Source organism: Balaenoptera borealis, assembly GCF_965194805.1.
Source record: "Balaenoptera borealis genome assembly, chromosome: 18".
NCBI lineage: Eukaryota > Metazoa > Chordata > Mammalia > Artiodactyla > Balaenopteridae > Balaenoptera > Balaenoptera borealis.
The window spans coordinates 21,455,354-21,477,522 of NC_138877.1; the positions used below are offsets into that span (position 1 = coordinate 21,455,354).

Sequence of the window (22,169 nt, forward strand, 5' to 3'; positions counted from 1 at the left end):
TTAGGAGAGGGAGTGGGCGGGTCTAGGGGGGGCGGACCCTAGAGGGGCGGGGCGGAGACGGTGGCCCTGGCGGTCATGTTGAGGCCCCGCCTTTCCCTTGCGGCTGCTGCTCCTCTTCCCTACGCGGCCCGAGGTAAGACTAGGTCTGGATAGAGGCCCAGATGTCCTCGGCCCATCTGGGTCTCGTGCTGCCCCGGTGCCACGACGGGGCCCGGTCGGGGCGCACGCAGAGGCCTGCGGCGAGTCGCGTGGGTGCGATCGCGAAGAACGCGGCCCCGGGCCCAGAGCGCGACGAGCCGCGGCAGGAGGCCGAGGGAGGGGCGCTGAGCCGAGGACTTTGACCCGAGGCTCGGCGCCTCTTCCCGAATCCCTTTTCCTCACTGAGCTTCCAAGAATGTGTAACCCGGGGCGCTCGGGCGTGCGGTCTCTGAGGGCATCTGCCGGTTTATCAAGTACCCCACTACGTTTGCGTAGCTGTTCCTGCGTCAGGTGGATGGGTACCTCCGTCGTGGAGGAAACAGACCCCAAAGCGTTTGCAGCCTCCACGGGCGCCTGGGTCAAGGGGCCGGGCACCTGGGGATCCCGCTTCTCCGCACACGCTCGCAAGCACTTTGGAAGGCTGATCGTATTTGTAAATGCGCTGTCAGTTGTGTAGGGGTCTGGAGGTCGTCCGTGACTGCGTCGTCAGGGCGATGGCATTTGCGCGGACCTTGGAGGGCATTCGAGGTTGCAGGAATAACAATAGCTAACATTTGTGTGCGTATCATGGCCAGCAGTGTTCGAAGTACGTGAATTAACTCAGTCCCGGGAACAACCCTATCAAACTGATCCTATTAATATCCTTACTTTACAGATGGGGAAATGAGGCATAGAAAGATGACGTAGTTTGCCCGAAGTCACTACCACTACCAAAGAACTACCGTGTAATAGTACGTGGTGAAGCCAGAATTTGAACCTGGAGGGTCTGGCTCCACAACCTGCTCTAAAACCATTGTACCGTGGCACCCAGTAGAAACATCTGGGCTATTCTAGAATCATACATAATTGAGTTTGACTAAATTAAGATAACAGAAAACAAGGCCAGACAAATACTGTGGGACCATTGAAGACAGTTTTGAGAGCTAATTTAAGGTGCTTGGAGCTCATGGATGCTGTTTTTCCCCAGGGTGGATTAAAAATTCATCTGTGGGCAAGCCATGTGAATTTTTATGAAGGAAAAGCGATTATGCTTAGTACACAGTTAATAATGTGACCAAAGTATATATGGAGTTCTGTTCATCCTTTTTGTCAGTTCATAGTTTCAATTTTGTGAAGTTTTAATGGCATCAAGCTTTTTAAAAAATCACATAATTACTGACACTATCTTCCATTTCAGTGACTTATTGGTTTTCAACTTCTGCCCTGACAGCAGAGTGGGATTAGTTCTGGACACCTGTAGCAGCATCCTGGAAGTGGGCAAGCATTTTTCATCTGCTAGTTAATGTGGGCAAGCTAACCAGGTTTTAAAATTGACAATGTGCTTAACACTACTGAACTATACACTTAAAAATGGTTAAGACAGTAAAGTTTATGTTATGTGTTTTTTATCACAATTTTTAAAATAAAATTATAAATAAATTTAAATGACTGATAACTCCAAGTAGATCATGTTAGGCCTGAAGATGTGTCGTGTATAGGGATCCATTGAGCAGTAAGTTAAATGGATTAAAGCCCTAGGCTTCCATGCAGGATTGATTTTAGTGAGACATACAAGAAGGAAACAAAGTAGGAAGGAAAATTTAATTTCTTATGTATAATTAGGATGGTGGCAATGGGAATTCAGAGACGGGGTAACTTTAAGACATTTCAAATGTAGGTTGGGCAAGACAGGCATAGATGAAAAGAGAAGCAAAAAAAGGAATAGAAACACTTGGTTTGAAGGTAGGAGACAGAAGCTTAACTTTAGATGCATTGAGTTTTACTAGCCTGTGGCACATCCTGTGAGAAGGGTCCAGCAAGAAATTTAAATTCTGGCACCAATGCCTGAGAACAATTGAATCAAGAGAGGCAAATTTATATTGTTTCAACGCAAAAATAGAGCGGAAACTTAGGGAATGGAATCCTGTTTTTTCACTGAGGAGAGGATTTGAACAAAGAAGTGACGGTCAGCAGTTCCATAATCGGATGATGTTGGGAAGACCTGTGTAGGTCATTGAGAGCCAGTGGGGTGGGACACATTGCAGATGGAGAAATGGATCAAAGTCCATGAGAGAATGAGAACAAAAACCCAGGTAGAGATAGATAGAAAACTTTTGAGGCTCATGGGAAGAAGGAAAGAATGGGTGAAATACAAAGAACACAGACTTCTGGAGATAAATAACACTTAACTTCAATAAGTAAAGGGAAGAAAAGTAAGATTTGACAGTTTAGCCTTTTGGGGGAATGGATGCTTTGTGAATAAAGATGACTTTAATACTTTTTGCCTCATTGGCTTTCCATGTACCATGCACTGAGAGAAACTTTGTTCTCTGAAGAATATTGATGTACATTTCATTGACTTTCTAGGAAGACTGGCACTCTGAAATTTTTTTTGCCTTTGTTTTTGGTTTTTCTTGGGGGAGGGTGTTTATTATTATTCTATTCTACTCTGTAACTTCATTTCTCTCCCAGAATCTGTTCTAGAACCGAAATGAACCGTGTCAGACAAATGACACATTTGGTGTCATTTGGTGCACACTACTACGTACATTTCTATTTATTTGTTTATTTCTGTGTATCAGTAACTTCACCATCATTCATAAGCCCAGTCAGTTTTCTCACCAGTTTATCCTTTCTAGCCAGTCAGCCCAGTAGTCCTTAAACCCTCATCTCTTCCCTTCTTTATCCTCCCCGCATTACAAGTTTGACCTACAACTCTTAGCTGATGAGTCTAGGCTTCTTATCTTTCTCTACTTTTCTAGTCTCCACTCCTGTTTTCTTCACTCAGCAGTTGACTATATCTCGTACTTTCAAATTACAATCTAAAACTTTTTCTATTTATTTAAAAGAAAAAAAAAAAACCTGTCTTCATTGGACTCTTATTCCAGGAAAAGTTTTTAACCAAACACAAGGCCTTGTGGCAAAATAGGTGTTAAGGTACTTAGATTATGGGCCGAGGTAAAGCGATGGTGCTGTTCCATCAGCTGCCCTTTTGACGCTGCCATACCCAGAGTAGATAGTCATCTACCTCACAAGGGGAAAATGTCTCCGTTGAGAATGTGTAGTGTACTATATACATGTCTGTATAACCTTTGTTGTGAAAAGTATGTCCCATTTATACACCATTTGATCTTTTTTTCAGGATCATCTACCCTTCGGTGCAGATAAAAAAGCAAGTAGCAGTTGGACAGGTACATTAAAGTTTTATTTTTATGTATTACTTTGGAAGTTGAATGAAAAATCTAGTAACTTGGTTTAAAATATGCTATTTTTCACATAGAAAAATTTTAGTGAAAAATGTCATCACCTAGTATATCATTTCATATATCATAGTATATCATATCTAGTTCTTAGCTTATGTCTTATTTTTTATTGAGCTTAACTTTCTTAATTGACAATTGAAGATAGTTTCTAAAATGGGTAGTTAGGGGGGAAAAAAAAACTAAAAGCTTTGATTTTATTTTTATTAATTCATTCTACCAATTTAAAAAAACAGTATTTTAACTTTGTTTTCTCTGGCCCCAGTGGAAAGTATTTGATTTTGAATTTTAATTAAGAACATTGAAAGAGCAGAAGAAATAGACTAGTTACGGATTACTAAAATAGATGAATAACAAAGTATAAAAACAATAGAGGTAAAGAATAAGCTAATTTTTAAAACTTTCACATAATTGGTAGTTAGAAGTTAAAAATTTATTCATTAGTTCAACAAATAATTATTAGGTACCTCTCACGTACTAGATATATGCTCAGTGTACCATGTTTTGGGAAAGCAGACATAGTCCCTGCTAGATCTAAAAAAATAGGATTTCCTTTAAGAATAATTCAGGTAACTTTTATTCCTTAACACTACTGTGTATATATTTTGTGTGTGTATATTTCATGTGTACATATTTTAAAAGTATACATCTATCTCTGTTAATTCATTATTTAAGATAGTGTCATAAACAAGAATAGCTGAAGTTAATATTCAATAATTAATAACATTTTGTGGGCAGTTGTTTAAAAATTGGTCTTTTAAAGGTTAAAAGCATAAACCTGTGAATAGAAGGTAATGCTACCTCTGTGTATAATTGTAATACCCTAATGCTATAAAATTAGTGAATCTTTTCCGGAAAAAAATTTTTTTATGAGTATTTAAAAACCGTCTCAGGAGGCAGGAAAGCATAGCAGGAGAGTAGGGGCTCTGATGTCAGACTTTCTGGTTCACATCCCAGGTTTCCAGTGCAAAGCTCAGTATTTGGATTTACTGAGGAGATTACTTAAGCGTAGGATTGAAACTAATCTTATTTAGAATTTTGCAAAGACGTTTCCAAAATAAGCTTTCTAAGATTATTGCTACATATCTTTTTAGAGTAACCTTCACACCACAACTGATCAGCGTACAGTAGAACATTCACTGAGAAGACCACCAGAGAGGTCATACCTGTTCCTGGTATCTGAGGATTTTTTATTTAGTGTGTATGATTTAGTGATTTGTAATAAGGAGAGGAAGGGAATCCTTCCTCGAGAGATACAAATCAGAATCAGTCTGGTTTCTCTTTGCTCAACAGGTATTTACCATAAAGATGGTGTTCCAGTTTTTTTGGTATTTATTATTAAAAATTAATAATGTATGGTATTTTAACATTTAAGTTTAAAATTATTTATGAACACTTTAAAGATGTGTTAGAGAGAAAAGAATTACCAGACTTCAAAATTTCCCCATGACAAACTGTACTTTTAATTCACTCAGCACAGGCTTTTGTTTTACTTGCTGGTTTGTTTTAAAAGGAGAAATGTTGATCTGAAAATTGTATATCACTTTCTGTGAAACACTCTCCTAGGATGAGTAATTTGATCTCGTTCAACATGTAGGAAAGTGCCTGTGACACTGGGTTCAGTAAATGTTACCTGTTATTATTATCAAAATCATTATTGTTACACCATTTTCCTCCCATTTTAATATCAACCATAATGTCATACCATTGCCTCCTTTGTTACAGTTAACAGGTAAACTATTAACAATTTTTAATCTTCTAAGCTAAAGTTAATAACTTATTTATATTCTGCCTCTTTCTGAAAAGAATTTGGAAAAAAGTAAAAAGGAAAGGGACTTCCCTGGCAGTCCAGTGGTTAAGACTCTGTGCATCCATTGCAGGGGGCATGGGTTTGATCCCTCGTCGGGGAACTAAGATCCCACGATCCCACATGCCACGTGGCACAGCCAAAAAAATAAATTAAATAAAAATAAAAAAGAATTTGGGGCAGTCCACAGTCATACAGACAAAGCTTGTTAATAAATTAGTAATGACGTTCCAAAGTACTAAAGTTTCCTAAAGTGAGTACCAAGTGTAAGTGTATGTATCAAAATTAGTCAGTTTCATAATATTATTTATGAGAGGAAATAAGCAGGTGAAAAAATTCAGGGTGGCAGACAGTTGCATGTTTAGATAATTTATCCCCAAAACAGTTAGTTTTGTTTCAAATTTTTTAGGAACTGATTCTCTAGAAATTAATGAGATTAATCTTCACTAATAGGAGAAGAATGGCATTGAAACAGATTTCCAGCAACAAGTGCTTTGGGGGATTGCAGAAAGTTTTTGAACATGACAGGTAACTACTAAGAAGATACAATTTTAGATATCTCTAATTCTGCTTCCGTCTAGTTGATTCTTTAAATAAGCCCATGAAAGATCACTGTTGCATGAATTACTGGGTACCTGTAAAAAATACCTGTGATTTTTATCAGCTTTATCTTATCTAGTTTTGATATTGGTGATGGTAATGAACTCTTAGTGATAAAAAGCAAATTAAAGATGTGATGCATTGCAGTGCCCGTGAACAAACATGTAGTCTAAGAGCTTTAGAATTCATTTTTTATAAAAGCTGATTTATTATCTCATATATCTCTTTAGAAACAATTTTTGTTTTAATAATTTTAGTGCTACGTTGAGGATGTTACATTTATTCTTTTAATTCAGCCTGCTCAGAATGACGGTGTACCATGCACAGCCTAGGCTCAGTTTGGTTAATATCAATAGATCAGTATGCTAAATTGGCCTCATTCTTTCTTTAAGGGCTATGGTATATTCCTTAAATGTTGGTGGAATCACTTACTTTGGACATTAAATCACTTATTTTATGTTTCTGTCTTGACTGATGGGGGGGGCAACTGATTTTTTTTTTTTTTTTTGTGACTGTTAAAATTACAGTGTTGAACTGAAATGCAAAATGAAATTTGCTATCTATTTACCACCAAAGGCAGAAACTGGAAAATGCCCTGCACTATATTGGCTGTCTGGTAAGTGGTATGCATTTGAGTTTTATAAAGGAGTTTCTTTTTCTTTTTAACTAGCTTATCTTATTCTTTAATCTTTACTTATTGGTGTGCTTTCTGAACCATTTATAAAAGACTTTAGGAGCCTGTCATAGTCTACTCTTACTTTATCCTGAGAATAATTTCAGACCTACTGAATTACATTTGTTATACTTCTTTTTCAATTAGACCAAGTAATTCAGCAGAGAATATAAAGTTCTAGACTCAGTGACAAGAGCTTAGAAAAGTTGTTTACTTTGTACCTACTCAAGCGTTTCTTAGAGACTTTACCACTCAAATAGAACAGTATCAGGTAAAACCAGGACACCTGTGATATGCTAATTAGAAACCACAGCCAAGTAACTTCTTACAGTGTTCTCTGAAATATTTTAATTGGACTGACCTTCTCTGGCTACAATCTGGAACATCACAAAAGAATACTAATGCTTCTAAATCAAAGGTGAATGTTAAAGATTCTTGAATGGATTGTGAGAGAGTAATTTTGAACCTCTGTGCTAACTTTTCTTTCACAGGATGTTGGCACTTCATCTTTAGAAGCAGACATTATAAGAGACTCATAGAAACCAAATTATGTCATAGCGTTCTATTTTTGTTTCTTTAAAACTGCTTCTTATAACTTTGATTTAAATCCTCCCTTATGTATGTTTCCTCAAGGATATGCCCCAAATACCAGTCTTTAAAAATGAGAATAATATTTAATTTTAAAAGGTAAAAATTAAGTGCCTAGTTTTTTTTTTAACATATTTACTGGAGTATAATTGCTTTACAATGGTGTGTTAGTTTCTGCTGTATCACAAAGTGAACCAGCTATACATATACATATATCCCCATATCTCCTCCCTCTTGCGTCTCCCTCCCACCCTCCCTATCCCACCCCTCTAGGTGGTCACAAAGCACCGAGCTGATCTCCCTGTGCTATGTAGCTGCTTCCCACTAGCTATCTATTTTACATTTGGTAGTGTATATATGTCAGTGCCACTCTCTCACTTCGTCCCAGCTTACCCTTCCCCCTCGCCGTGTCCTCAAGTCCATTCTCTATGTTTGTGTGTTTATTCCTGTCCTGCCCCTGGGTTCTTCAGAACCATTCTTTTTTTTTTTTTTTTAGATTCCATATATATGTGTTAGCATATGGTATTTGTTTTTCTCTTTCTGACTTCACTGTGTATGACAGACTCTAGGTCCATCCACCTCACTACAAATAACTCAATTTCGTTTCTTTTCATGACTGAGTAATATTCTGTTGTGTATATGTGCCACATCTTCTTTATCCATTCATCTGTTGATGGACACTTAGGTTGCTTCCATGTCCTGACTATTGTAAATAGTGCTGCAATGAACATTGTGGTACATGACTCTTTATGAATTATGGTTTTCTCTGGGTATATGCCCAGTAGTGGGATTGCTGGGTCGTATGGTAGTTCTATTTTTAGTTTTTTAAGGAACCTCCATACTGTGCCATAGTGGCTGTATCAATTTACATTCCCACTAACAGTGCAAGAGGGTTCCCTTTTCTCCACACCCTCTCCAGCATTTATTGTTTGTAGACTTTCTGATGTGCCTATCTAGTTTTAACTCAACAACTAATTTCTTTGATTGGAAAAAGCAAACCAATTTTGCTAGAAGAGCAGGGTATTGCCAAAAGCAACAACAAATTACATGTTTGTTTTAGAAACATAGTATTGTGTAGCTAAAGATGCTCTTAGAAATCATGTAACCTGTAGAATAGGAAACTATTCTATAGTACCAGGGAAGTTATATATTACCCAGGATCACATAAAAGAGTGAACAAGTTTTCTGATTCATGGTCCAAAGCTGTATTCATTCTTTTCTCCTGTTCTTTTTACATTTTGTTTCTGGTGAGAGCTACTGCAGTCATATCTCTTGTTAAAAGAATAACACACCATTAGGGTTGTAATAACATTTGTTTTATGCACCATATTGCCATTCTACAGTTTGAATAATTCTAAATTCCCAAACACACCTGGTCCAAAGGATGTCAGTAATTGAAATTTTAGTGAGTGACTTTCAAAGGACAGCTATGGGAGCATTTAACCTAAGACAGTTCTTGGATTAATACTGTTACATATTTTATGAGAAGGGAAACTTTAGTGTCTTTTTCAGCATTATTTCTTAAAACAAACAAACAAAAAACTTTTTAATAAGTGAGCTTGTTTTCCTGTGTTATAAGAAGATTAAAGCTTATAAACCGTTCACAGTTCACAGCGTTATCATGAGATAACAATATTTTTGATCTTTAGGTTTAACTTGCACAGAACAAAATTTTATATCAAAATCTGGTTACCATCAAGCTGCCTCGGAACATGGCCTTGTCGTCATTGCTCCAGATACCAGCCCTCGTAAGTGTTCTTGTTCCAGAGGTCCTTTGTAAAAATATAAATCTTTAAGACTTAAGTTACAATATATACACAATTTATTTCATATTTTTGCTATTTATTAATCTTTCAAGCAACATCATGTCTCTAAAATACCATGCTGTAATTTTCCTCACTGAATTTTACTCATAACGTCACCCTTATGAGAGGGGACAGTTTTGCTATTCCCATTTTACAGATTAAGACACTAAGACACTTTAAAACAGAGACTGAGCAACTCAATTAATAATGTATCATATTGGCACTAGTGCCAAAATAACCTACAATGCATAGGAAATAATTATTTTTATTCCTTGGGTAAACTGCCTTGTCACGTGGTAATTATCTTTTCTCATTTCTGTTAGTCATCAAATAGTCGTACAGTTAAACAAGTATTAGTTTTAATGTAAATGATTATAATGTTTACATTAGAGAAATGAGAATATCAAATATTTGAGAATTCAATCCATCAGATAGTTGAAACTTGTTTTGGGACCCTCTAAGGGTCAGGAAATGGAATTTAAATGGTAGCTAAAACTATCTGGAAGTTGAATGGCTGGCCTTGGAAGTAATGCATTTCCTTTCACAATCCATATTAGGTAAAAGTAAGACGTGTCACAGGAAATGTAATAAAATGTTTAATTCAGAAGAGCATCAAAAATATAAAATGCCTTGGAATAAACTTTTAAAGTATGAAGATTTATTTTAAAAGAAAACGTAAAATTTCCTAACTGTTGTAAGTGGAAGAATGCCATGTTCCTGGATGGGTAGACTGACTATTATGAAGAGGTCATTTCCATCAAATTACGTATCACTATAATTTTATTCAAAATCCCAGTGGTTGGCTTTTTAACTGTATGCAAGGATATAAAATAAAACGTAATTAGTTAAAATAGAATATAAGAAAATCCCATTGGGGGGTGGGTAAATAGGGGAAACGTGATGGAATGATTCCAAAGTACATAAGGAGACATCTTCAGTTCAAAATAGTGAATTGAGCACAAGCATTTGTTCCCCTTCCCTTCTAAGATCACAGTGGTACAGAGAAGTAAAGAAGTGTTGGTAATGAGGAGGGTCATCAGAGAAGGAATCTTAACACATTTCTGAAAGATAAAAAGAGAGTATAAGCCCTTTGACAGGTAAAACAGAGTGAGGAAGGATATGTTCAGAATACATAGGGGGGAGCTTCGTCAGTGAAGAAAGCCAGTGAATACCCCAGCCTGGAGGGCCATTCCCTCTCTTGCCTCATTGGCTAGAACTAGTCACGTGACCCCACTCAAGGGGGCAAGGAAGTATGTGCCCCAAAACGCAGAGAGCCCACGATACTTGGTGAACAGCTCTACTGCAAGTGAAATTTCAGGTTCATTTTAAAGTGTGTTATTAAACATGGGCCATTACTACAGAGTAGATGAAACCACAAGATTTGTCCTTCATAGGTGGCTGCAATATTAAAGGAGAAGATGAGACCTGGGACTTTGGCACTGGTGCTGGATTTTATGTGGATGCTACTGAAGATCCTTGGAAAACTAACTACAGAATGTACTCGTATGTAACGGAGGAGGTAATTTAATTTACAGTGTAATTATTAATTGATGGCTGCCAAAAGTTTGATTTTGGACACAAAGTCTTTCCAGTCCCGAGAATTTTAAACTAGGGTATGGTATTGATGAATCTATTTGGTACATATTTATTAATTATCTTAGTAAAAATTCCAACGTTTACAAGTACTATAGTCCTATTGTCTGCAATTTAAATGAACACTAAGTACAATTTTAAAGAGTTTAATAATTATATTGATACCTGTATACACTACCCAGGTTATACAAAGAAAATAGTATATGAAAAAACTGTACTTTCTGGCAGCTGGTTGGTTCATCCAGATATATTTCATAGTGATTAAAATCAAAAAGGATAAGTGGTAAAGCATTGCTTCTATTAATAACATTTGTGTGCAGTTTATGCATTTTTCTATGATTTTAATTGTTAATGTGTACATCATAGAAACTCAGAAGCGATAATATAAAATTTTAATCACCCATAATTCTGTCACCCCAAACAACAACTATATTTTGGTATATTCCAGACTTTTTCTAATGACTAGTTTTCATATAATAGTAAAACATTTTTATCTTGTTCTTTTTTTTAGTTGTATAAAGTAAATATTTTCTAATATTCTGATCTATTTGTAACATAATTTTAATAATTGCATAGTATTCTGTCATATGCCATGATTTACTTTTTTCTAATGGAGGCTATTTATATATTTACATATATTTTTTTTACCATAATACGTATTACTGCATTGATTATCTTTGTTTATAATTTTTTACCCATAAGGACTTTTCCCTTAGAAGAGATTCCAGGAAGTGAAATTTCTAGATCAAAAGTTTACAACATTTTAAAGTTTCTTTCTGCATTATCTTCTTAAAGTTGCTTTCTAAGGAAGATGTAACATATATTCTCCAGTGATATATTAATGATCATTGTCTAGCTGACTTTCTTTTTTTAATCTTTACTAGTGTAAACCATTGTAAGACTGTGAATATGGAAGTATTGATTATTTTAGATGACTTTGAAAAAGTCTAAACTTATTTCTGTCATATCTCTTGTCCCACTATTAAATTCTCTCTAGCTTCCACAACTCATAAATACCAATTTTCCAGTGGATCCCAAAAGGATGTCTATTTTTGGCCACTCCATGGGAGGCCATGGAGGTCTGATTTGTGCTTTGAAGAATCCTGGAAAATACAAAGTAAGATTACCTAAGCTTCTAGTGACAAGATATTTCTCTTGAATAGTATAATATTAGGAACTTTCAAAGATTGAAATTAAGATACTGTTGTTTTAGTATTGGGACTAAACTTTTCTAGTGTTGGGAATTTGAAGGGGTTTGTGGGGCAAGAGTATTAAATTTGACCACACAATATATGCTACAGAATCAGAAGTATAGGAATTTTATCCCAGTGGTTTCTCATTGGCCTATGAGAGGTATTATAAAGCAATTTTCATTGCTTCTATTCAAACTATAGTTTTCTAGGCTTTTTTTCCCTAAAAGTTATTATTGATTAATGTTATTGTGACAGTATGTTATCATTTACTTTTACCGGGAATATTCTTGTAAAGTTGACTTTGATTTTTTAAGTGGAAAAAATGAGTAGAAACGCTGAACATAAACTTTCATTTGTGCCTTATTTAATGAAAATGTAGCTCTTTTAATAGAACACACAAAGGATGTGGTATCTTGGAGAGGCATATAATCTAAGCCCATAATATAGCAAAAGGAAAATTGTTCACAGGGATTTTCATGGCAAGTCAGAGTTTTTAAGCAAGTTGTAAATACCTGTTCATATTCAATTTAGCAAAATATAACTTGTTTTTAATTTTTTTTTCGTTTGTTTCTGAAGTCTGTGTCAGCATTTGCTCCAATCTGCAACCCAGTGCTCTGTCCTTGGGGCAAAAAAGCCTTTAGTGGATATTTGGGAACAGATCAAAGTAAATGGGAGGTAGGTACCAGATGGCGGTCTTCATACTCATTCTTAAGTTTTCAAATTTGTTAAAAAAGCTACACACTACAGACGTTACGTTCTTAACTTATTCAAGTTAAGGATCCAAAGCAAAAAATAATTAACTAAAGTGTATACATATAACAATAACAACAACAACAGAGAACAATTTTTCAATGCATTGAATTATGGCAGATAGTTCTGCGGCTACATTTTGTTTCTGCTAATGATTCATTTATATGTTTATTTTCTAAATTAACATTACAAAAAATACCCCATATTACTAAATTTAGACTTACCTCATATTAACTGTGTGCTTAATTGTATGATAAGAACCACGAGGCCTGGCTTTTCATTTCGTGTATCTGTTTCAAAGTCTAGCATCGCTCAGATTTGGATTTTAAATTCTAGACTTAAAAGCTCTTAAAAATCGATATTGTGTATGTAATATACATTTATGAGAATATTTCCAACAGTAAGATTGCTTTTTCAAGCATAGGAGCAGATGCTTCTAAATGAAAATAAAAATGGTAAAAATGGCCCTTTTTTCCTGAGACTGATTTGTGCACTCTTGTGCAGAAATGGGCTATTTGAAAACTCCACCAAGAGTTTGAATATTTTGCAGATGAACTCATCATCATGTGCATGTTACCAAGTAGAAAATCGAGTGGGAAAAAAAACTTTTTTGTCTTATTGCTGTTTATTCAAAGTCATTTACACATGGACCCCTATTTTATTTAAGATTGGTCATTGAAATTCTGACAAATTGGAAGGTTAATCTTTTAGTCATTAGAGTTTTGTTTTGCTTAGGCTTAGATTTTTATTATATTGGAAGAATGCTGAAAATTATTACTATTAGTTACTTCGGGGCCAATGCATTGACAATGCTTGTGCCTCAGTGTTTTGAGTCCTCACCATGTGCAGAGTTTGTGTGGGGTTTTGAGATCTTATGTCAAGAAGGTGATGACCCTTTCCTGTCCACAGGGGCCTTATGGTCTAATAGAAGTTTTGAGTAAAAGACCAACTGATTGGGAGAAGTAGGGGAGAGGTACCCTATAAAGGAATCTGTATCATTTTTCTCCAAATGGCAGTAGATTTTACTATTTTAATTATGCAGTGTTTAGGCTATCATTTAATTTACTCTTGGAATAAGGAGGCCATGCAAAATTATGAAATCGTGGAACTTTGAACTAGTTGGACTTTATAGGTGTCCTTCCACTCTCTCCTTTTAAGATTAAAGAAAGCAAGTCTTAAAAAGCATGCTACTTTAGAAAGGGAAATCTTTTGGTTTTTGTGTGTCTTGATCAATGCATAGAAGTTGTCATTAGTGAATATACATGACTAATCAATATTTAAAGATGGATGTAAAATAGAAAATTGTAACTAGTGGCAGCTCCTCACATAATAAATTTGAGTTGTTAATATGATTCAGATTGTTCAAATCAAGTCTTCCTGAAAGTTCCTGGAGATAGTAGACATTTGGTGCCATTCAGCAGATAGCAAAAGAGAGATTTATGTCTGGAATTAGTCAAAAAGAAGGGACAAAAAATAGACTATTTGAAATAGAGAATATTTGGAAATAGAAAAAGGTAATGGAGTTAGAAGAAATAGTCAATTTGTAAAAGGATTTACAAAGAAAACAAATTGGTTTTCTTGGAGTTGAGAGGTGATTAAACCTTAAAGGTTTGGAAGAAAAAAGGCTATATACTATGAAGAATACTTGAGATATAGAATTCTTGCCGTTGGTCTAGGACTGGTTGAAAGTAGGGAAGAAGCTGTAATTGAGGATAGAATTCTGAAGGCCTGTAAATAAAAACCAGACAAGCCAACTTAAAAGCATGTTTTCAATTTAATCAGCCTTAGAGCTGAAATGACTTTAAATTTCTATTCAGTTCTAGTATAGGGTATTCTGCAGAATATCTTTCTGGGCACTTTGAAATTTATTTTTCATTATTTCTCCTCTTTTTATAGGCTTATGATGCTACCCATCTTGTGAAGTCCTACCCAGATACTCAGCTGGATATACTGATTGATCAAGGAAAAGATGACCAGTTCCTTTCAGATGGACAGCTATTACCTGATAACTTCATAGCTGCCTGTACAGAAAAGAAAATTCCTGTTGTTTTCAGATTACAAGAGGCAAGTACTGGGAAACCTTAGCTTGTTCTAAATTAACTATAAAAAAAACAAGATTCCATAGTACTTTCTTAATTTTATTTTAGAATTTGAAAAGCTACCTCTAGTAAAGTATTTTTTAATTATAATATGACATTTAAAGTGAAAGCCTTCCTGTTAAGTTAATGATATCTAAGACCAAATTCCATAGAAATAGGAAAGCTTTTGACAGTGAAAAGTATTTACAATTTTCTGTCCCACTGTAAAATCAGTAAATAACACGAATTTAACGCTTGAATAGTACTTAATTGTCAACATTATCGGGTATATCTTTCTTGACACATGCGGCTATTGTTGCAGTAAAATAAAAGGACAAGCTTCCACCTTCATTACTCTTCACTTTATGTACACATCTTAGCCTCAGAAGCTGTATATTATTTGTCTCTCACACACACACACACACACACCACTTTATATTGTTTGAGTTAAATGCTAATCTATTTGTTGTGCTACTTGCTAGTTGTTTAAGAATAATTACTGAATTTCAATTGGTTCGCAAATTTTCCTTGACTAAAATACTTTTGACTATTCACTACTCAACTAACTCTATGCTAATACAGCTATAATTAAAGAAATTCTACCTTTATTTTTTTTAAATTATGTATTCGTAAGCTTCAGAACATAATAAAAACAAAATTTTTATTTCAGGGTGAAAAGTGAACACTGAAAAGTATATATGGTTGTGATTTTTTAAAACATTTTTATTCATGTTTAAGGGTACTATGTCAGGCACATTGATCTAAAACCTATATTTATGATGATAAGTGTTCAAATAAATCTAGATCAATGTGTAATGTGGTATATTTCAATTTACAAAAATGTTTTCACAGCATGAGCTCATTTTAGCCTTATATGACCAGATGAGAGACCATTCCTAGCCTATCCACCTGTTTGGGTTTTTTTTTCAACTTTTTTTTTTTATTGTGGTAAAATACCACAACACCACATAAAATTTACCGCCTTATTTTTAAGTGTACACTTCAGTGGTATTAAATACATTCATAATGTCTTACAGCTATCACCACCATTCATCTCCACGATTCCTTTCATCTTGTAAAATTGAAACTCTGTTTCCATTAAATACCAACTCCCCATGTCTCCCTGTCCCCAGCCCTTGGCAACCACCCTGTTACTTTCTGTCTCTCTTACTACTCTGAGGATCTCATATAAGTGGAATCATACAGTATTTGTCTTTTTGTGACTAGCTTATTTCACTTAGCATTGTCCTCTTAAGGTTCATCCGTGTATCATGCGCCAGAATTTCCTTCCTTTTTAAGGCTCTTCATTGTATGCATATACCAAATTTTGCTTATCCGTTCGTCTGTCAGTGGACCACTTAAGTTGCTTCCAAGTCTTAGCTATTATGAATAATGCTGCTGTAAACATGGGTGTACAAATATCTCTCAGGATTCTGCTTTTAGTTCTTTCGGTTATATACCCGTAAGTGGGATTGCTGGGTCATATGGTTGTTCTGTTCTTAGTTGTTTGAGGGACCTCCCTACTGTTCTCCAGAGCGGCTGCACCACTTTGCAGTCCCACCAGCAGTGCACAAGGGCTCCAATTTCTGCACCTCCTCCCCAACACGTCTTTTCTCTTTTTTCTTTCTTTCTTTTTCTTTTCCTGGATAGTAGCCATCCCGGTGGCTGTGAGGTGATAATGTGGTTTTGATTTAAATTTCCCTAATGATTACTGATGTTGAGCATCTTTCCGTGCTTATTGGCCATTTGTATGTCTTTTGAGAAATGTCTATTCCAGTCCTTTGGCCATTTTTCCATTGGGTTGCTTTTTGTATTGAATGCTATTTGTATTGAGTTTTATGAGTTCTTCATGTATTCTGGATGCTAATCCCTTATCAGATAAATGATTTGCAGATATTTTTCTCCCATTTTGTGGGTTACCTTTTTACTCTGTTGATGTTGTATCTTGATGCACAAAAATATTTTAATGTTCACGAAGTCCAATTTGACTATGTTTTATTTTGTTGCATGTCCCTTTGGTGTCGTATCCAAGAAACCACTGCCAAGTCCATTGTCATGAGGCGTTTGTTCTCTGTTTTCTTCTAAGAGTTTTATAGTTAGTTTTATAGCTTTAGGACCTACATTTAGTCTTTAATCCAATTTGAGTTAATTTTTGTATATGGTGTTAGGTAAGGATTCAACTTCATTTTTTTGCATGTGGATTCCAGCATCATTTGTTGAAAAAACTATCCTTTCACCACTGAATGGCTTAACACTCTTGTCAAAAATCATTTGACCATGTATTCCAGGGTTTATTTATGGGCTCTCTGTTCTATTCCATTGGTCTATATGTCTGTCTTTATACCAGTTACCACACTTCTTGATTACTGTAGCTTTGTAGAAAATGTTGAAATCTGGAAGCATGAGTTCTCAGGTTTTTTTCTTCTTTTTCCAAGATTGTTTTGGCTATTTGGGCTCCCTTGAGATTCCACATGAATTTTAGGATGGTTTTTTCTGTTGCTGCAAAAATTGCCTTTGGAATTTTGATAGGGATTGCATTGAATCTATAGATTGCATTGGGTAGTCTTGACACCTTAACAGACCATGAACATGGGATGTGTTTCCATTTATTGTGTCTTCTTTAATTTCTTTCAGTAGTGGTTTATTCATTGTACAAGTAGTTCATCTTCTTGGTTAATTCCTAAGTATTGTATTCGTTCTGATGCTATTGTAAATGAAGTTGTTTTCATAATTTTCTTTTCAGATGATTGTTCATTTTTAGAATATAGAAATGCAACTGATTTTTGTGTTTGACTTTTTATCCTGCTACTTTTGCTGAATTATTAGCTCTAACAGTTCAGGGTTTTCTACATACAAGATCATATTATTTATGGACAGAGATAATTTTACCTCTTCCTTTCCAATTTGGATGCCTTTATTTCTTTTTCTTGCAAATTGCTCTGGCTAGAACTGCCAGTACTATGTTGAATAGAAGTGATAAAAGTGGGCATCCTGTCTTATTCCTGATCTTAGAGGAAAAGCTTTCAGTATTTTCCCATTAAGTATGACATTTGCTATGGGTTTTCATACATGACTCCTGGCCATCTGTTTTACAGATGAGGAGACAAGCTCAGAAAAGTAACCTACTTATCTAAGGTCACACAGCTAGTTTATGGTGGAACAGGCCTGGAAGCAAGGTAGTCTGATTGCAAATACTATCCTCCTGTTATCTGTCTAACCATTCCAAAGCAAGGCAAAGCAGTACTCCTGAGGAGCCAAGGGATGGAATTAGAGCTAACATAAGGGGAAGTTGTGCATAACCTGCTACTTGTCTAACTCATGCAGCAGATCTTAGCAATTTCCCTGATGTCTTTTTAATCTCCTTGATATTTTTAACATGGAAACAATACATATATCATGTGGGAAAGTAAGTCCAAAACCAATACATTATGTATACCTTGTTTGTGGGTATCCATCATATAGAAATAGATTTTTTAGATTAATTTGAACATTTATCATCAGAATTACGTGTTTTAGATCAATAATCAACCTTATGAAATTTGATTATAAATATAATAGTATGTTTAACTATATTAACTATTGCTATAAGTGATGTAACAAAGCATGTTTTGTCCAAATGACGTTAATTTCTTGGCTCTAGTGGTGTTGTTGCCTCTTCTGCTTCCCTTGTGTCTATGCCAGGAAATTTCATTGTTACCACCAACAACCAAGTTTCAGCCTGCCAACAAAGACTGAAAAAACTCTAGAGTTTGTTATAAAAACAACAGAGTTAGAACACTGATGAAATTCTTGAGGGGAGAAAATAAATCAACTTATTTCTAAAATGACTATATCCCAAGCAACTGAAAAACGTAGTTGTCTGTACTTATTGAAGAGTCAGTACAAAGCATTCAATTCTTTAAAAAAAAAAAAAAAAGTGAGAAAGTATTGAAATCATCAGTCACAATTTTTAGCTCAGGCACAATTTTCTGTTCACTCTCCTTCCAGCATGGACAGGTTAAAAGTGAACTACACAGTCTGAAGCAGATTATGTTTAGGTTTGTTGTAATTGAATGAGCAACTGAATGGACATACCTGGGCACTGGCTCCAGGGGAGCAACTTTTCAGATTTTCAGGCCAACTTCTGTTGACTTCAGATTACCTCGGGTCTGAGGGCACTTGATTATAAGTACAGTTTATCTGTATTTCTTTATGAAATGGGAGCTGTGAAGGATTAAACAAGCTGAAAATAATAGTGGGTAATATAAATATGTGATCTAGGGAGGGAAAAAAAATTATTGCAATCATGTACATGGTTTACCCAACTTCATTCATTTTCCTCTTTTTAATGGTGTTAAATGCTCACAATCTACATTTCTATCAACTGTCAAAAAAAATTGAGGGGGAAGTATAGTCCATAGGGATAATTTATTTGGTTTTTATTATACTTCATAATTTTTCTATTTTCACTTCAGTGAATCTAAATTGAAAATGCACAAGGTAGCAGAATTCTGATAGCTAATATACACAGATCAAGTCTTAGTCTGAAGAGGAAAGGCCTAGTATGTCTTATTATCAGTTATTGAAGTAATACAGTGAGGAAACATTTTCAGTTTCAGACCTGATGGAAACTTCCGGAAACCAACATTGAAGCAAGGCTATAGTACCTTCTCAAGTCTCAGGCCCTTTTTGAAGATTCAGAGGTTGTTTTGGCCTCTGTGCCTGCCTGTTTGAGAAGAGTATGAACATGGCACAGAATTCTAGAAGTGCAGGGCTCTCTCACTCATCTGTATCCCCATGCTTAGCACAATTACCTGGCACATAAACTCTCAGGAGGTGCTTATTGAATAAACAAATGAGCAGCTTTCAGCCATCTTCTTCTTTGTACTCTGAAGAGACTTCATAACTCGGGAATTCATATCTGAGCTTTGCTAATTGGGTCTGGAAAATATGTAGGAAAATACTGCCTGTAAATATGTAGGAAAATACTAGCCGCTGAAGCACTGCTTCTTTTTTTGAGAATTGAGCAAAGAATAAAAAAATGAGTTCGTTTATTTTTATACTCTTAAGAGTTTTGCTACCAAGGATTTTTCCATTTCAAATGTGAGGTAGAAGAGGAAAGGAAGGCCCTTTCAAGTGTCACTAAATGAACGTAGTCACACAAGCCGCTTAACATACAAACCAATTCAAAGAATTTGATGAAAGGAGCTACCCCCATTTAATAATATTGACCAGCAGAACCTAAAACTAATCAAGAATGACACAGTCAGCTCTAATTATATAAACGTCTTACATCTACCAGAATGGCAGTAATTCAAATGTATTCTCTTGCCTTTATGTTGACATTTTAAAAAATCTTTCTTGGTCCCTCATGATAGGCATTTTCTGTTTTCTCGTGAAGGTAGACCTTCAGTTAAATATCATTATGGAAGGACATTTGCTTTGTATTTTAGATGAAATACACTGTTATCTTGCAATACACCCCTGAGAGCTCCAAATTGTCACTTTGGTTTACTCTGGGACTTCTCTGATAAAATAATAATAATAATAATAATAACAATAATAATAGTGGCTACCCAGTATGTACCTGAAACTGCAACACACTGAACATACGTGCGACGAAACGTGAAAATACAGCATATGCAGTCGCGTTAGGATTTTTGTTAACAAGTGTTTCGAGGCATCGATTTCCTTGCATCTACACCTGTTTTCAATCAGATCCGTCTTCCATCTGTGAAAAATGGCAGGTACTTGGTACTATATTTCACAGGTTTTGTGGCCTGAAAATCATGGGCATATTTAACCGCTTAACAACTCAAGAATTCCATGGTGGAAAATGCTTTTCTTTAACTTTCTTTATGTAAGAAACTGTCCTTCAGCTCTGAATTTAACTAATTTAACTGGGACTGGTCTGATCTTTGAGAGATGTGAAACCAAATAATTCCAAGGCTCAGCCTTAATTTTGACAACATTCCTAACAGATTCACTTCCACAGTTTGGCCACTGAAAATAGAAGACAGATTGCTTTTAAGTTACTTTGATGATTTTAAACTAGAACTCTTAATTAACTGCTGTTCCCAAGATATGCACTGCATACCCCTGCCAAGTAAGAGGTAGAGAACATTTACTGATTCATCAAAACCTTAGGGACTTTACCTTGTTCCCTGAAACCCAGGTGATATTTTTATTAGGTTTTTTTGTTTCTTAAGTGCTTAGAAAAATTCCTTTTTCCTCCCATCAGAGACCATTCGCTCGATCTTAGACTTTCATCTTTCTCAGATTATTCTATTTTGTATTTTAATTGTGTTTTGGCAGGGTAAGGGCTGTCCCCAAAATTATCTGGTTTTTAACACTCTTTGATTCTTCCCACCCTATTTTTCTTTTCTTTTTCCTTTGAGAGCTACTTATTTTGTCCTCAGAGGACACCCCGAGAAAGGATTGCCTCTCCATTTACCACTGATTACCTATCAATGATTTTATTTGACCAGATAGAAATCTGTTTCAACTCAACTACTTGGCACATTTTCTCTCTGCTTCATGGTAGTTTTCAAAAGTTTACTGACTTTTTACCCAGTTTGATTTATTGCTGAGGGATGTCAGAGTGTAATGAATTATTCCTTTTTCCTCAGATAAAGATACGATATGCTTTTACCGTGCAGGAGGTCGAATTCTTAACGTGATTTATGATGGCTGTGTTTAACTTCCCAGTGATAGGGCATTTGGGCGTTCTTCATGTTCTTTCTCTGTGTTGTTTATGTGTGCTTATTTTGTATCTTAACATTCCCTTATTGATGGTGGTGCATTGCTTTTGTGAGTTGAAACTTTTTTCAACTACTCTTTTTTCAGTGAAAATGTTGAAGTACAAGTGTAATAAGCTTTACTTTGATTATAAACCTTCTACATGTTGTGATAGTTTGATTATTTACAAGCAAATTAAGTGACATGCAAGATATATTTAATGTCCCTAATATCGATTTTTCTGAATAGTAGATAAATGTCTTATCTCTATTTTGTCTTCTAGGGTTATGATCATAGCTACTACTTCATTGCAACCTTTATTACCGATCACATCAGACATCATGCAAAATACCTGAATGCTTGAAAAACTTCGGATAAGAGAATCTCTTCAGGATGATAAAATTGTAATAAACAGACTGGCAAGGAAAAAAGATTTTAAAACATTGGATTTTGTAGTGCTAAAAATGCTTCATTCTGTAGTTGAATCACCCTCTGAATAAATATATCATACCTGCTTCTGATTTAAAAAGTTAGTTACCAGTGTTCACATAGGAAATATTTAATACTTCACAGTTTTTTCAAGGCAATTTGGAAATCATTGTTGTGTTGACCTCAGGACACAGAATATGAATATAATCCCATTGAAATCATGAAATGCTAACTCTGGAACAGAGAGTTGTTTAAAGGTAGTTTGGCCTAAACTCCTCACCTTTCTAGACTTTAAGCCTCTGAAGGCGTGGACTGTCTTCTTCCTGTTCATTGTTACACACCTAGTGTCTAGCAACTATTTGGCTTCTAGTAGTCACTGACTTTAACTATTTGTTAGTTGTTGAATAAGCAAGTAGGGTCAGAAAGGTTAAATGAATTCCCCATTATTACACAGTTATTTGTGGGAGAACTAGGATTAGAAGTCATATTTCCGGAGCCC

The 22,169-nt window shown here is 35.4% G+C and overlaps 1 protein-coding gene across 12 annotated transcripts; it reads left to right on the forward strand.

Moving 5' to 3' along the window:
- Nucleotides 1-31: 31 nt before the first annotated feature.
- ESD (esterase D) lies at nucleotides 32-21,755 on the forward strand. Of its 12 annotated transcripts, XM_082365631.1 has the most exons (13): nucleotides 109-133; nucleotides 854-929; nucleotides 1,376-1,451; nucleotides 3,320-3,368; nucleotides 4,731-4,765; nucleotides 5,698-5,772; nucleotides 6,372-6,460; nucleotides 8,755-8,853; nucleotides 10,305-10,429; nucleotides 11,501-11,620; nucleotides 12,273-12,371; nucleotides 14,343-14,510; nucleotides 21,525-21,755. In XM_082365631.1, the coding sequence occupies exons 5-13, from the start codon at nucleotides 4,746-4,748 to the stop codon at nucleotides 21,603-21,605; spliced, it is 876 nt and encodes a 291-aa protein (XP_082221757.1). In that variant the 5' UTR covers nucleotides 109-133; nucleotides 854-929; nucleotides 1,376-1,451; nucleotides 3,320-3,368; nucleotides 4,731-4,745; the 3' UTR covers nucleotides 21,606-21,755. The 12 variants fall into 12 exon arrangements, with proteins under 12 accessions (XP_082221760.1, XP_082221758.1, XP_082221762.1 ...); XM_082365632.1 differs by lacking the exon at nucleotides 854-929 and having other exon boundaries at nucleotides 87-133; XM_082365637.1 differs by lacking the exon at nucleotides 4,731-4,765 and having other exon boundaries at nucleotides 111-133; nucleotides 1,376-1,455.
- The last annotated feature ends 414 nt before the right edge of the window (nucleotides 21,756-22,169 follow it).